Raw genomic sequence first — 15,195 nt, 5'->3', positions numbered from 1 at the left:
AAATGTGTGCCTTTTAAGCATATTTAAATGTAAAATAAGTCTGGAAAGACATTTGGGTGTTATGATTCATTCTATAAACTTAATGATAAAAATATGGATTATATTAGTATGGGAGAAAAAAAATCTTTCTTTAAATAATTTTCTAAGTATTTTACCAGTAACTTTCTGACCTGTGATGGTGAATTTTATATGTCAACTTTGTTAGGCCACAGAATCCAGATAAATGGTCAAACACAAGTCTAGATATTGCTGTGAAGATATTTTTCAGATGAGATTAACATTCAAATCAGTAGACTGAGTAAAGCAAATTACCCTCCATAATTTTAGTGGGTCTTATGCAACGAGTTGAAACAAATGTTTCTTGCATTAAGCACCTGAAGTTTGGTGATTGTAATCCTAGCATTACTTTCCTATTCTGGCTAAGATACATTTTAAAAGAGAAAACAAAAACAAAAACAAAACAACAACAACAAAAACTGACATCCCCCAAGGAAGAGGGAATTCTGACCGCAGTCTGCCTTCTGATTCTAACTGCAACATCAACTCTTCCCCGGTTTCCTGCCTAAAAGCCTACCCTGCCAATTTGAAACTTGCCCAATGAATGAAAAAATGAACAAATGAACAAGCAAATAAATGAATAAATAAGTAAATAAAATATTCACACACACACACACACACACACACACACACACACACATCCTATTGCTTTTGTTTCTCTGGTGAACCCTGACCAATAATACACCATCAACCTACAAATTTAATAAAGTATCATAAAAATGGGCTGCTCAAAGGAAGATTCATCTCAGTGGTTCAACAGAAAAACAAGAGTGGCACGGAGATCAAGAGAGATCTATCACTGTCTGTGACCATCTGACTATTGCCTTGGATTCCAGCAGTTGGAATATTCTCTTGCAGGTAGAGAACTGCTAGGTTGTACCCTTAAGGCAGGGTAATTTTTACCTGAATGAGATGAATTACACCTTGTCTCAGTACTTATTGGCTGTATGTCTTGAGTAAGGCATTTAAGCTCTCTGAATCATTATTTTTAAATTGTAATTGATGTTAAAATTACCTACATAATAATACATATATATGTATATAATAATAATAATGATAATAATATATAACTGTGTTCATATCCATAGGAAAAATATTCTACAGTATTTTATTATTTTTACTGGGTATTCTCTTTCTTCCAAATGTGAATGAATACTTAATTTTTGGAATCCTTGGAAGAAGTTGTATCATTTCAGTTGGATGATTGTATTATTGAAGAAATACTTCCATGGTTAGCTTATAGATTTCCTGAGGACAGTTGGGGATCAGTATCTTACTCTGTGCTCAGGATTTTGCTCAGTGATTTACATATTTATGGGTACTCAATAAATATTTGTTACTGTTGGTGGCACAGCAGAATAAATGTTCACCAAGCATTTCTTGCCCAGCTTTTCCCATGTTCATGTAGCTGGATAGGACCATGTGAATAGTTTGAGCCAATTAAATATGAACAGAAGGAGGAACATGTTTAATTTCCAAAATGGACCCATTACAAAAAAATAAAAAGTAGAAAGAGAAAAGACTGAAGGTTCCAGGTATTGGAATTTCAAGATGCAAAACCTTCCTTATTCTGGGTTCTAGAGTGGGTAAATATTCCTGTCAACTTCTATACCGAGTATAGAATAAATGTTTCTTACATTAAGCCTTTGAGGTCCTATAATTATACTTTCAGCCTAATGTTCCTGTCCTGTCTAAAACAGGGATGTGCAATGCTTACCCTTCAATAAGAATAATCAGACACAATTCCAAATAACTGGAGACTCCAAACAAACATTACATTGAGTAAAACAATGAATTATCTACATAATATGTGCTGAGAAGACAAAATAATGAGATGACTCAGATTGGAAAGAGTGTTTTCTTTTTAACATTGTGTTTGCTTATACATTTGTGTTTAAAGTTTGATGTTCAAGGAATCTGTATACTCTTCACTTCAAATAAAACTTATTCTGAAACTCTTTACAGTAGGTTCAATTAATTTTAGGGAGACTAACATGTATTAAATGGGTTTGGCATTTTTAATTACAAGCACATTTTAATGTTTAAGATAAACCCTTTTATCTGTACAAATTCATAAATTTAGGTTCAGAAAGTTGAAATACCATTTCTGCTGTTACTCAAATATCATTGCAGAGTTGAGATTGTGTCAGAAGCTGAAGAACAATATCCTTCAATTATTAGAATGTTTAGATATTTAAATGGTTCTAGAATGAATTTGAAACAATAGTTTCAGTCATCCCTGGTGAAACTTAGAAGAGCTGATCTAGTACCAGTAGGAAAATTTCTATAACTCTAATACTAGTGATATAAAGAACTATGACTGGGACATCTTAGAATGCTAGATCATTGGCATAATCTTTATAATGTTTAATATCTCAAACCATGGGAGCCTCATGTTCTCATCAAAAGCATAAATCATTTTAAACTCCAAAAAGTAGACCACTTTAAAAGTTTAAAGTACCTTGGACCTAAGGAAAAAAAAATCCAGAAATACATTAATCCCTTATACTTTCTAGAAGTTGTAATGCTTATCTAAATTTCCAATAATAGTCATTCTAGATTTAAAGAAAAAAAAAAAAGCATTCCAAGTAATTTAAACTTGCTTTGTAATAATCCAGCTGGTCACAGATAGTTGTTTTAAAAAAATTATCTATATTAATAATGACACTGGAAATGTCATTTGCAATCAAGAAATGTTCAATTTAAAAAGGTGAAATGTTCCTTTTATAAAATTCCCCACACAAATACAATCTTAACTCTAATTGAACATGCAAAGCTAAATTAAACAAAGACATGTGAAAAAAAAATTCTTTGAGATAACAATACCAAAATTATTTTCAGAGAAGACTTGTGGGGCACCTGGGTGGTTCAGTTGGTTAAGCATCTGACTTTGACTCAAGTCATGATCTCAGGGTCCTGGGATCAAGCCCCACCCATATCAGGCTCTCCACGAGGTGGGGAGTTTGCTTGTCCCTCTCCCTCTGCCCCTCCCTCTGCTTGTGTTCTCTCTCTCTCTCTCTAATAAAAAAATAAAATCTCAAAAAAAAAAAAAGACCTGTAAGGAGTTTCCATATATAAAATATCTGTGACTGTAAGTTAGGTTCTGTAAGTTAGAAAAAAAAACTAGCAAAAAGTCAGATTTTAAAGTCAGAAATCAAAAGCTAGGATGATTTGTGTAAGCAATGTAGGTGGTTAGCTCTAGACAGGGTACCTTCATTAACTGGGGGACAGTTTGAAGATGCTACCCACAGAAAAAATAATAGTTTACATGTGCATAACATTTTAGTGTCTCCAAAATGTGGGACATAAGTTCCTTTTTAATTAGGAGAAATGTATTAAGCATGCACAACCAGTAAGTCATGAAGGCAAAGTATTCAATGCACAAAGATCTTAAAACGCAATTACATGTGGCTCTGTTCTTAAAGAACTAATAATAAGAAAGTAAGATAAGACATATATGAAAATAAGAATGTGTCTACTTTAAACTGTGTACGTATATGCTGAAAGCTATAGCTTACCTGGATTCAGGATGTCTGTTTGTTTTAAACAAAGTGTGAAATTATTTGAGGGAATAAAATGAGAATTTCATTTATGCTCAAGTCCTGTTCGTGGCACAAGTGTTGGTAGGGAAATCTGGTCCAGAGAAACAAGAAAGGTTTTGCCTAAATGAGGAGGATAAATGCTAAAAAAAAAAAAAAAAAAAAAAAAAAAAAAAATCAGGGGCACCTGGGTGGCTCAGTCGTTAAGCGTCTGCCTTCGGCTCAGGTCATGATCCCAGGGTCCTGGCATCGAGCCCCGCATTGGGCTCCCTGCTCCGTGGGAAGCCTGCTTCTCCCTCTCCCACTCCCCCTGCTTGTGTTCCCTCTCTCGCTGTGTCTCTCTCTGTCAAATAAATAAAATCTTAAAAAAAAAATCAAGTTATAATAGGGAAAAATGACATGTGCTAAATCAAAGTCATGAAATGGAGTCAGACCTACATAGCTAATTATCTAGAAAATCAGGAGAAGAAGTGAACTTTCTATGCAGGGCCCATTCCTTCAGGATGGTAGTAATAAAAGTACTAAGACCTCTTACATGGTGTACAAAAATCGCAGCTGCTTCAAGGCCTGAGCCAAAATGACCACTTTGCCCCTCTCAATCTGACAGATAAGAAAGCAGAAAATTAAATATTCTTTCTTATTTTACAGATTCTGAGCTCCTCTGAGATGAACGCATGTCTGAATCATTTTTCTCTCCTGGGACCTGAGCTCAAGGACCAACAAAGAGCTGAATTTGCTGTAACTCTACAGACTACCCCCCATAACAAGCGCTAAAGGTGCTGTGTCTTTGGTGCTCGAGGGCTGTGTTATTTAACCCTTATAACTATGTTACTCTTGCCCTCAGCCCGTACCGCAGATGGTCAGGTTTATCACCTACTGGGGTGATCAAACCTACATTTCTGAAGGATCTGAGTTTCTGGGCCCTGCCTTTATAGGTTTTATGTTATCTTTCATTGATCTTACGATGAAATATGGAAGTAATAAGATATATCCTGAGAATCCCCTGAATTCCATACATATTTCTTCTCACCACAAATTATTGGCAATCTGTTTTCCCCCTTAGTTTTATAAGCTTCCTCCATACCCATTGGTTCAGTACCATGAGGAGCTCAAAATAACCAGGTGTTGGTTTCCACTCCCAGTTTAGTAAAACAATTGTCGTATCCTCTGGTAAAACTGTTCCTTCATTAGGGACTGAGATCACAGCAAAGCAGCACTCAAATCTGCAGGAAGGTAAAGCAAAAACTTGCAAAGTGAATTGTCTGTTGCAAAGGAGTCGCAAATATGCACCATGAGGAACACATGTGCTTATAGTGTATATAGAGAGTTTATTTATTTTTTTTTAATTTTTTTTATTGTTATGTTCATCACCATATATTACATCATTAGTTTTTGATGCAGTGTTCCATGATTCATTGTTTGTTCATAACACCCAGTGCTCCATGCAGAACATGCCCTCCTCAATACCCATCGCCAGGCTAACCCATCCCCCCATCCCCCTCCCCTCTAGAACCCTCAGTTTGTTTTTCAGAGTCCATCATCTCTCATGGTTCGTCTCCCCCTCTGACATACTCCCCTTTTCTTCCTCTCCTGTTATCTTCTTCTTTTTCTTTTTTCTTAAAATATGTTGCGTTATTTGTTTCAGAAGTACAGATCTATGATTCAACAGTCTTGCACAATTCACAGCGCTCACCGTAGCACATACCCTCCCCAATGTCTATCACCCAACCACCCCATCCCTCCCACCCCCAACCACTCCAGTAATACTCATTTTGTTTCCTGAGATTAAGAATTCCTCATATCAGTGAGGTCATGTGATACATGTCTTTCTCTGATTGACTTATTTCACTCAGCATAACACCCTCCAGTTCTATCCACGTCGTTGCAAATGGCAAGATCTCAATCCTTTTGATGGCTGCATAATATTCCATTGTGTATATATACCACTTCTTCTTTATCCATTCATCTGTCGATGGACATCTTGGCTCTTTCCACAGTTTGGCTATTGTGGACATTGCTGCTATAAACATTGGGGTGCACGTACCCCTTCGGGTCCCTACATTTGTATCTTTGGGGTAAATACCCAGTAGTGCAATTGCTGGATCGAATGGTAGCTCTAATTTCAACTGTTTGAGGAACCTCCATACTGTTTTCCAGAGGGGTTGCACCAGCTTGCATTCCCACCAACAGTGTAGGAGGGTTCCCCTTTCTCCACATCCCCGCCAACATCTGTCGTTCCCTGACTTCTTAATTTTAGCCATTCTGACGGGTGTGAGGTGGAATCTCATTGAGGTTTTGATTTGGATTTCCCTGATGCCGAGCAATGTTGAGCACTTTTTCATGTGCCTGTTGGCCATTTGGATGTCTTCTTTGGAGAAATGTCTGTTCATGTCTTCTGCCCATTTCTTGATTGGATTATTTGTTCTTTGGGCGTTGAGTTTGATAAGTTCTTTATAGATTTTGGATATTAGCCCTTTATCTGATATGTCATTTGCAAATATTTTCTCCCATTCTGTCGGTTGTCTTTTGGTTTTGTGGACTGTTTCTTTTGCTGTGCAAAAGCTTTTTATCTTGATGAAATCCCAAGAGTTCATTTTTGCCCTGGCTTCCCGTGCCTTTGGCGATGTTTCTAGGAAGAAGTTGCTGCGGCTAAGGTCGAAAAGGTTGCTACCTGTGTTCTCCTTTAGGATTTGGATGGACTCCTGTCTCACGTTTAGGTCTTTCAACCATTTGGAGTCTATTTTTGTGTGTGGTGTAAGGAAATGGTCCAGTTTCATTCTTCTGCATGTGGCTGTCCAATTTTCCCAACACCATTTGTTGAAGAGACTGTCTTTTTGCCATTGGACATTCTTTCCTGCTTTGTCAAAAATAAGTTGACCATAGAGTTGAGGGTCCATTTCTGGGCTCTCTATTCTGTTCCATTGATCTATGTGTCTGTTTTTGTGCCAGTACCATACTGTCTTGATGATGACAGCTTTGTAATAGAGCTGGAAGTCCGGAATTGTGATGCCGCCAGCTTTGCTTTTCTTTTTCAGTATTCCTCTGGCTATTCTGGGTCTCTTCTGGTTCCATACAAATTTTAGGATTATTTGTTCCATTTCTTTGAAAAAAGTGGATGGTATTTTGATGGGGATTGCATTGAATGTGTAGATTGCTATTAGAAAAGCATTTATATATGTGTGTGTGAATATATATATATATTATGTATATATATATATCTCATATATGATATACATATATTCTCCTGAACTCCACAGCTTAGGTAGAGATGGCCTGGATGGACCCTGATTACTGTTCCCCCAAAGGGGACCTCCCAGGATAGAAGGCTGGAAGAGCAACTGAGATCATGCCAAGAAAGCCAATGAATCTCAAGTCCACAATGCATTGCACATTTATAGGTGAGCCTAAGAAGAGATAGGAAAAACCTAACTAGACTAAGAAAAGAGAAATATATCAAGTTATCTCTGGGCCCAAGTACAATGCTACAGAGGATGCATTAAAAATGACTCAGGGCCACATAGTGAGTACCCTGAGAAAGTCTTGTATGCCCGGAACGCATACATAAATTAAAGCCCTCTGTTTCTCTGTAGGCTCTTACTCCTACCAAGCAAACTCTTCTGCTAAGATACCGAAAAGGGAGCAAAAAGGAGCCTCTGGTCCATCTAGATTTGTCTCTTAGGTTTATAAGTGTACTACTGAGAGGATTACTCCTACTTCCCTCAGTTCCCACACTAGAGTCTTGAGATTGTGGAAAAGATAGCACCACATATTAGTTACAGTTTCAAAGCGAGTTTAGGAAACTTTGTGACAGCAAAACCAACCTTGGAGCATGTTGTCCAGGTGACCCCCAAATGGAACCTTTAGCCCTTCCACTCTCCTCCCAGATCAGTCAGTACATGAGTTAAGTGCATTTGATGGATGTGGACTGCTCTGTTTTCTGGCTGTGAAATGGGTTTCTCAGTTAGAAGTCGTGAGCTGGGGCGCCTGGGTGGCTCAGTTGGTTAAGCAGCTGCCTTTGGCTCAGGTCATGATCTCAGGGTCCTGGGATCGAGCACCGCATCAGGATCCCTGTTCGGCGGGAAGCCTGCTTGTCCCTCATGCTCTCTCTCTCTCTCTCTCAAATAAATAAATTCAATAAATAAATAAATAAATAAAAAGAAGCCATGAGCTGTGGGGTACCATGACCGTGAGGCCGTCATTGTATGGATGTTGGTGTGGGAGGAAGAAGCAAGGTGCACAGCTAGGCTTAGTCCACTTGTGAAATACGTATCCATTTTTATGAAAATAAATTTTGCTCCCCAAAAGGCATTTCTTCTTCTTAGAGATACACTGTGCAATTTACAGCAACCTGCCTTTCACCCTAGAGAGAATTTTCCCACATGCTTTTAGAAATGTTGCTGACAAGGCAGAAGATAGGATTTTCATTGATTTTATTTCCTGCTCCCTACACACAAATAATTTCCTAGATCTTTAGGTTATTCTTGCTATTCTTTCCTTACCAGACTCAATCAGCGTCAGTGTCATGGAATAGTGGAATGTGCTGAGGAATATCCTGATCAAGGTCTTGAGGACTTTATCATACACAGAAACCAGGAAAATTAAAAAGCCCTAAGATATAGTAGTATCTATACCTTATATCATATATGTATATATTCAGTATATTGATGTCCCTGATAGGTGAAATTCTCTTAATCCTTGCAAATTATTATGGAGAAGAAAAAGAATGAAAGCTCTTTGCCAGCCAGATCAATAATTGTGTACTGAGTTCCAAAGACTGCTTTGATTTCTTGTACTCAGGATACACACCTGGAAAAGTAGTTATGATTGGAGCTATCACCTGATTAAGTTTATGACGGTCTATAGTTGTGCTCCAAGGCCCCTCCTGCTTTTTGTGGACGAGTTAAATGTGGAGGTCCTGGGAATTGCTATTCCTTCATCCTTTAGTTCTTTGGAGAGAAAGCTGATATATATAGTTCCTCCAGAGTTAGGGTTTTGCTTCTGGTTTACTGTTTAAGTATGGACGGACACTTCCGGGAGCTAACATTGGCCCTCCTTGTCATAATGGCCACTGAGGGGATTCTGTCATTTTCTTCATCTACTTTAGCCAACTATGTGATCCGGACCTGGGACAATAACCAAAGGATGGGCCCAAGGATTCCATAGGCCCACTTTGAGAGACTGAGGCCAGAACCATTCACCAGCCAACTTCTATAAGCTTCAGTGAACCATAGTGGCATTTCAGGTCCACAGGGATTAAGGTCAACTCAGGGTCAGTGTCTGGGATTTTTCCCTTTCTCTAGTGCAGAGTGACAGGAAAAATAGCTATATACCATATCAGGGGATACTTAGAGAGACGTTTAAAGTCTGTTCATGTGACAGTGTCCCGAGGCCATTCTCAAGGGGGACCTGGTCTTTCCTTCAATCAAGGGGTTCAGGTTTACAGACTAGCTTGGGTAGAAGAATTGTGTAAGAGGCCATGACTTGAGGCAGTGACTCACGTAAGATTTCTACTCCACAAATTTCCCGTAATATAGATCAAGTTGTATTTTATGATTATTTATTTTGTTCCTGGGACTCTGTAATCTTTTAGCCATGCCCCAGATCCCTAGAGGTTAAAACACTCTTGAATGGATGTCCATCCTTACAGCCAGTTATGGTAATTGAGCTGTCCTTATCTCTGATGGTTAAGTACTGCCACCTGGCCTCTGTTGCTATGGGATCCCACAATTCCCATTAAAATCATGTAGACTATGTCAAGGGTGACAACTCCTACCATCATCCCCAATCTACGGATGACAGCCAGCACCAAGTTTTCAAGGATTCTGCTATTTCTCTCATAACACATTTCTCAGTGCCCCAGGGATAAGAGTGTTTTCTGTAACTTTTAGGCAACATTGTCAGAAGGAGAGAAAGTAAGTTGCATGTTTCTAACATCAGATTTGTAATTCTGTTGGATTCTTTCCTTTAAATAATGGCAGGGGAGTTCTGGCATCTTGACCTCATTAAACCTAGGCCCTTGTGGCATCCATGCCTTAGTCAGTCAACCAAGCAAATTGTTACAGCCGTTTCCCACCAGTAAAATTAGTATATTCAATCCGGGATCCAACAGATTTGGCCAACCTAACTTTCTATTCCATCTTCTTGGTCTAACATGCTCAAGATCCACTCATGTGCATGCTTCTGTTTCCAAATGGTAAACATGAGCAAATTCTTTCAATCTTTGTGATGTGTAGGCCCTCTTTCCCCAAGATAACTAGCGATTCTCCCCTGGGTCTTAATTGAATCTGACTCCGTTTTGTGTCTAGAGGCAATGAGGTGTGATATGGGTAGATCATGCAAGAAGGCTAGTATCCTCAGAAAGAAGAAGGGAGTTGTTTCAAGTAGCAAATGAATTTTGGAATTCAGTTATGGAATTTATTTAATTATGGGAGTCTAGAATTTCCAGCTTCATCTGAGAACAACTAAATGTTTCTGCTGACATCTAAGGGAATCATTCCTTCCTCACTAAATCCCCTACGGTTAATGGAACACATTTGTCAAAGTTATTTGACCATTCTCCTTCATAATTCTCCAAACTGTACCATAAGATTTTAGTCCGGATCATCAGCCATGCTTCCCCTTGTGTCTATATTGAATAAAAACATTCATTTAAAGATGTCATGAAGTTTTCTGGTTTTCTACTTGTGTTTTGATCTAATAGCTCAAAACCTTGAGTTATTGTCCCTAGTTTCTTTCTCTTTCTTTCTTTTTCTTTCTTTCTTTCTTTCTTTCTTTCTTTCTTTCTTTCTTTCTTTCTTTCTTTCTTTCTTTCTTTCTTTCTTTTCTTTCTTTCTTTCTTTCTTTTCTTTTTCTTTCTTTCTTTTTCTTTCTTTCTTTCTTTCTTTCTCTCTCTCTCTCTCTCTCTCTCTCTCTTTCTTTCTTTCTTTTCTTTCTTTCTTTCTTTCTCTCTTTCTTTCTTTCTTCTTCCTTCTTTCTTTCCTTACATTCCTTTGGAAGGTCTTCAGTGTAGTCTCAAATACTAACCTCTGCAATACTTGCAACCACTGTCACTGCCATAGCAGCCAAGTTCAGCAGACTTAATTTCTTAGACTCCTGATACTTCAGGTGGTTGTGATGCCACTGCATACCATGGATTACTAAAATCCCTCTTTCTGCCAGCATGGGGGTCATTCCTATACTCATGCTCTAACATGTAAACTCTATGACACAAACCTTTCTTGAAAATTTGTTTCCTGGGACCATTCCTTATAGGCAAAAGTGTTCCTGCCACATTCCAACTAGGCAAATAAAAACCACTCTGAGTACTTAAAATAGCAAATTGAACTTAGGAACATGGTTACATGGTAATAGAAGAGCTAAGGAGATGGTGAAGCAGACCAGAGAAGAGTAATATCAGGAAGTCACTCCCATGTATAGAGGCAAAAAAGAAAAGCAATATTAAGGGGAGCCTGGGGCCAGGGTACCTGGCAGGAGCTGGGAGGGTGGGAGGGGCTGAGGCCATAGAGGAGCCATAGTCATCGCTGGAGACATAGCTGCAGCCAGAGATGCTGTCCGAATTGCACAGAGGGCAGCGGGCACCAAAATATGCTGGCTGCTCCCTACCTCCTGGTTCCATGCTTTAATCTCCGGCCAGTGCTGGGTGTCAATACTCCTGTGATATTGAGTGGAACATCAGAAAGTCTAGGAAGAGAGCAAACAGACATGCAAAAAACCAAATGTGGTTGCCCTTTCTAGAACTGAGTGCTTTGCTCAAGAGGAGAAACTGTTCTACCACCTCAGAATAGACTCAGGGCTCTGTCCACACAGAGCAAAAACCACTGTCCAGTGAGGAGTGTATCAGGCTCCATGTGTGCAATCTACCTACAATAAAGCTATTAGGAGGGTGAAAACTGACCAACGATGCATTAGGATATTTATGAGGGGAAAGAAATTGAGGATAAACATTTACTTATAGAAATGAAGGAAATAAAATAAGATTAATTTGGCAAAATAATTAAATTACTGGTAGAACACAATGTGATTGAGATCCAAACAAATGCTACTTCTAGATCAAGGCGGTTGAAAATATTCTTAGGGCACAAGGACTGTGTCCATGTAACTCATTTTATCATAACATGAGATATGGCATCATGAGGAGATGGTAAATGATTTCAGATTATGGTGATAAATTGTTCTTCCTGATGAAGTGTGAATGGCTGTAGGTAATTACATGAAATTTAGACACAAGGAGATTCAGTCAACAAATGTTTATTGATATTGAAATGTATTCAATGATTAGTTTTCCAGTGGAAATCACAGAAGCCAACACAGTTTGTTAAAATTAAGCTGGACACATTACAAGTTTGTTTTTTAAACCAGTCAGGGCTAAGTGAGTAGGAGGTAAGGCTAGATAACTTGTTATTTCTTTAATGATATATGTCTGTAACTTTGTCTACTGTGTTGGACATAATTAGTAATAAGAATGCTGTAAGCAAATTTTTTTTGATTTGTACATTTCTATTTTCCACAACTGACTAATTCAAACCAGCACGTGGAACACATGGGATGAGCAAAAAAGTCTAAATTATACACAGGTTTGAATATTGACTCCTTGAGGGATAAACTGTTAGAAATACAAATTCCAGAAGGTCTAATTTTTAAGGGACTTGTGTCTCTCTCTTGCTTTTTTTTTTTTTAACTTCCGATTATATAAATACCAATGGCATTTGTTACAAAGAGATTCTTTGGAATTTTTCTTTGTTCCACTCTGTACAACATTGTCATGATTGAATTTTTTAATAGCTCAGACTTACATTGACATCTGAAGAAGTTGTCAAATAATCTTTTACATTTAGGTTATTCTCTCCAAAGTATTTTAGCTCCAGGAAAATTTTAATTCTGATGTCTAAGTAGGTTAACATATTTTGTTTAAAGAAAATACATGTAGAATCACAGAACTTTTAGAACTAGAAGCCTTAAAGATTGTCTAATTTTAATGTTATTATTTTACAGACGAGAACACACACCAAGGACATTTAGTGTTTTTTCTAGAAGCACATGGGTTGTTAATGACAGAACTAGGTCAGAAATCCATTTCTTTTCAGATAATCTAAGAAAGCATTCTTTGCTTCAATATACAGTAAGACTTCATTTTTTTTAACATATTATATAGTTCTGGCTCATGGTCATGAGTAGTTGCAAGCATCATATAGTCTTTTTTATCCTTAAGAAAAAGAAGACTGCTTTTTCCAGGAGGTAACTCATTCCTTACTGTTCTCAGCTTCAGGTTATTTGCACATAAATTCTTCAGTTCAGCCATCTCACAAACTATTTTCTCCTTTTGTCTATGTTGAATTCATTCCAAAAAATTTCAGCTTTTTCTTCTGTCTCCCTCTCTCAAACTGAAGCCTTTTTTAATCTTGGTTATTCAGCATGGAACTCTTATCATCTTTGGATTTGTAGGTTAATGTACTGTAACAGACAGGAACCAGAAAATTAAAACTGTGAAGCCACATATCAATGTTCTTGTAAGTAGGACTTCTTTTTTTTTTTTTTTTTTTTTTTTTTACCATGGGAGACATGGTTAAGAGGCATGATTTGCCCTAAGCTAATGAGGATAAAGCTTCTGGGCCCCTTATTTGCACAGGCCATCTTCCAAAGCTCTGAGATGAATCCTAGCATTCATCTTGACATACATTTTTGCAAATTTTATAAGATAAGCTATTTTAACTACAATCATATAAAAACACTCTCTTTTTCATTCAGATCTCCCCTGCACCACACTTTCCTTTATGAGGTGGTAAGGATCAAGCTATCTACCAGATACATACAGTTTGGATTTGGATTTAGCCAGATATATTTATATTCCAACACCTCCAGATATAATTCTCAAACACCTCCAGATATAATTAAGTAATCATGTCCTAGTGAACAAATGGTGCCTAGGAATACCGCAACCCCTCACTACGTTGTTTCAAGAGGGGCTGAGAACATATTACTCTATGAACAGAACCTACCTGTTCTACCACCAAATCTGAGAAAAAAAAGAAACATGTTTGAAATGCACTAAAGATAAAACAAAGATAAATGTGTTAGTTGTTGGAAGAGTAGTATGTTATGTTATACATATAGCTTAAGCAGGTAGTGAAGACCAATTTGTATTTTTCTGAATTTTGTGTTCATAGTATTCAACAACTTTCCAAAATTTGTTGTGATTTCTCATACGTACTTTAAATTCTTACTTTCATAATTTAGTATACTTTTGTATCTTCTGAAAGAGCTCCCCTCTGCACAACTTTTATGGGTTTCAGATCCTAGATCAGCCCTTGGGTGATCAACTTGCCAAAGTTAATCCTTTCTGCCTTCAGGATAGCCAGATCCTGGCTCACTCCAGGAGCTAGAATCCAGCAGGGCTGGGGCAGGAAAGACCCTATTATGAGCAACCAAAGAAGTAAAAACAGGTAAAAACTTCTGGGAAGCACAATGAAAAGATCAACATCAAAGCAGTTGAATTCTATTGATAAGTCTAAGGACATCATAATGGGGCTAGGAAATAGACAAGTTCAGAAGCTTCGCAGGCCCAGACATATAGCAGAGAGCAAGAAGCAGTGGTTGCATCTTTAAAAATATTTCCTTGAAAAAGCTGGCTTTTTTAAAGACTTGTTTTTATGAATGGCTACTCCCTAATAAGAAGGTGGTTTGGCTTATCTCAAATGGTCCATACAGACACTATATCCACTGTCAACTGTCTAGGCTAAAGAATTTAACATCCATATGATTTCAAGACTATGGTTCTCAGGGATTGGAATCATTACTTCATTTTGCTTGTATGAATGTTATTAGCATAATATAGATGACTCTGTAGAAAAACAATAGAAAAAAAATATGTTACACACACACACACTCACATTAAGTTCTGGGGATCCAGGAGCAGAGAGATTTCTACTGCTCCATTTTCATAGGATTTGGAGGAAGAAGAAAATGGGAATTATTCCACTTGGCTAGGAAATTATTAAAATATGCTCACAGCAAATACCTTCAGATTTGACAATGGCAAAAACTTTAGAGGGTAATGTGGTGGTCTGATTCTTTTTTTGGTTAAATCTGGGTTTGAATCCAGCTCTGTCACTGGTAGTCAGGTGCCCTTGGGCAAGGGCTTAACTGATTTCCTAAATTACTAAAAAATAAGGTTAATAAGAAGAGAAACCATGGTATTTATTTAGTGGTAATGATTACTAAGTAATAAACTAAATACTTTATATACGTTATTTAATTCCTGTAACAATTGTTTGGAGTAGTTTCTTTTAATATCTTCATTTGACAGGTGAACACATTGAGACTTAAAGAGGCTGAGGAAATTGTCCAAGGACATCCAGCTTCTAAGTAGCATCACTAAAAATGAAATCCTCATGGTCTCTATATTGCTAACTGCCTCACAAATAATGCTGTCTACATATTGCTATTTGTGAGAATTCCTTAATATACACTCATGCAATGCTCATGATATATAGGAGTTTTAATAAATACCAGTTCCCTCTCTTTGTATCTGTACAGTACTTTTAGTTTTCTCAAAAAAGCTTACATTTATTTCATCTGATCTTTATGCTACCGATAAGGACAC

General features: G+C 37.6%; 1 protein-coding gene across 1 annotated transcript in view; it reads right to left on the bottom strand.

Annotated features, from left to right (window-relative positions):
- Positions 1 to 11,835: 11,835 nt before the first annotated feature.
- VGLL3 (vestigial like family member 3) overlaps positions 11,836 to 15,195 on the bottom strand; it is a 54,676-nt gene continuing 51,316 nt past the window's right edge. The window contains exon 4 of the mRNA XM_027584037.2: positions 11,836 to 13,046. Coding sequence (XP_027439838.1) covers positions 13,039 to 13,046 — 8 coding nt within the window. The 3' untranslated portion in view covers positions 11,836 to 13,038. The remainder of the gene's footprint in view (positions 13,047 to 15,195) is intronic.

Source organism: Zalophus californianus, chromosome 1 (genome assembly GCF_009762305.2).
Source record: "Zalophus californianus isolate mZalCal1 chromosome 1, mZalCal1.pri.v2, whole genome shotgun sequence".
NCBI classification, from domain to species: domain Eukaryota; kingdom Metazoa; phylum Chordata; class Mammalia; order Carnivora; family Otariidae; genus Zalophus; species Zalophus californianus.
The sequence above is the reverse complement of the archived record's forward strand: the minus strand, read 5'-3'. Positions and strand labels throughout refer to the sequence as shown.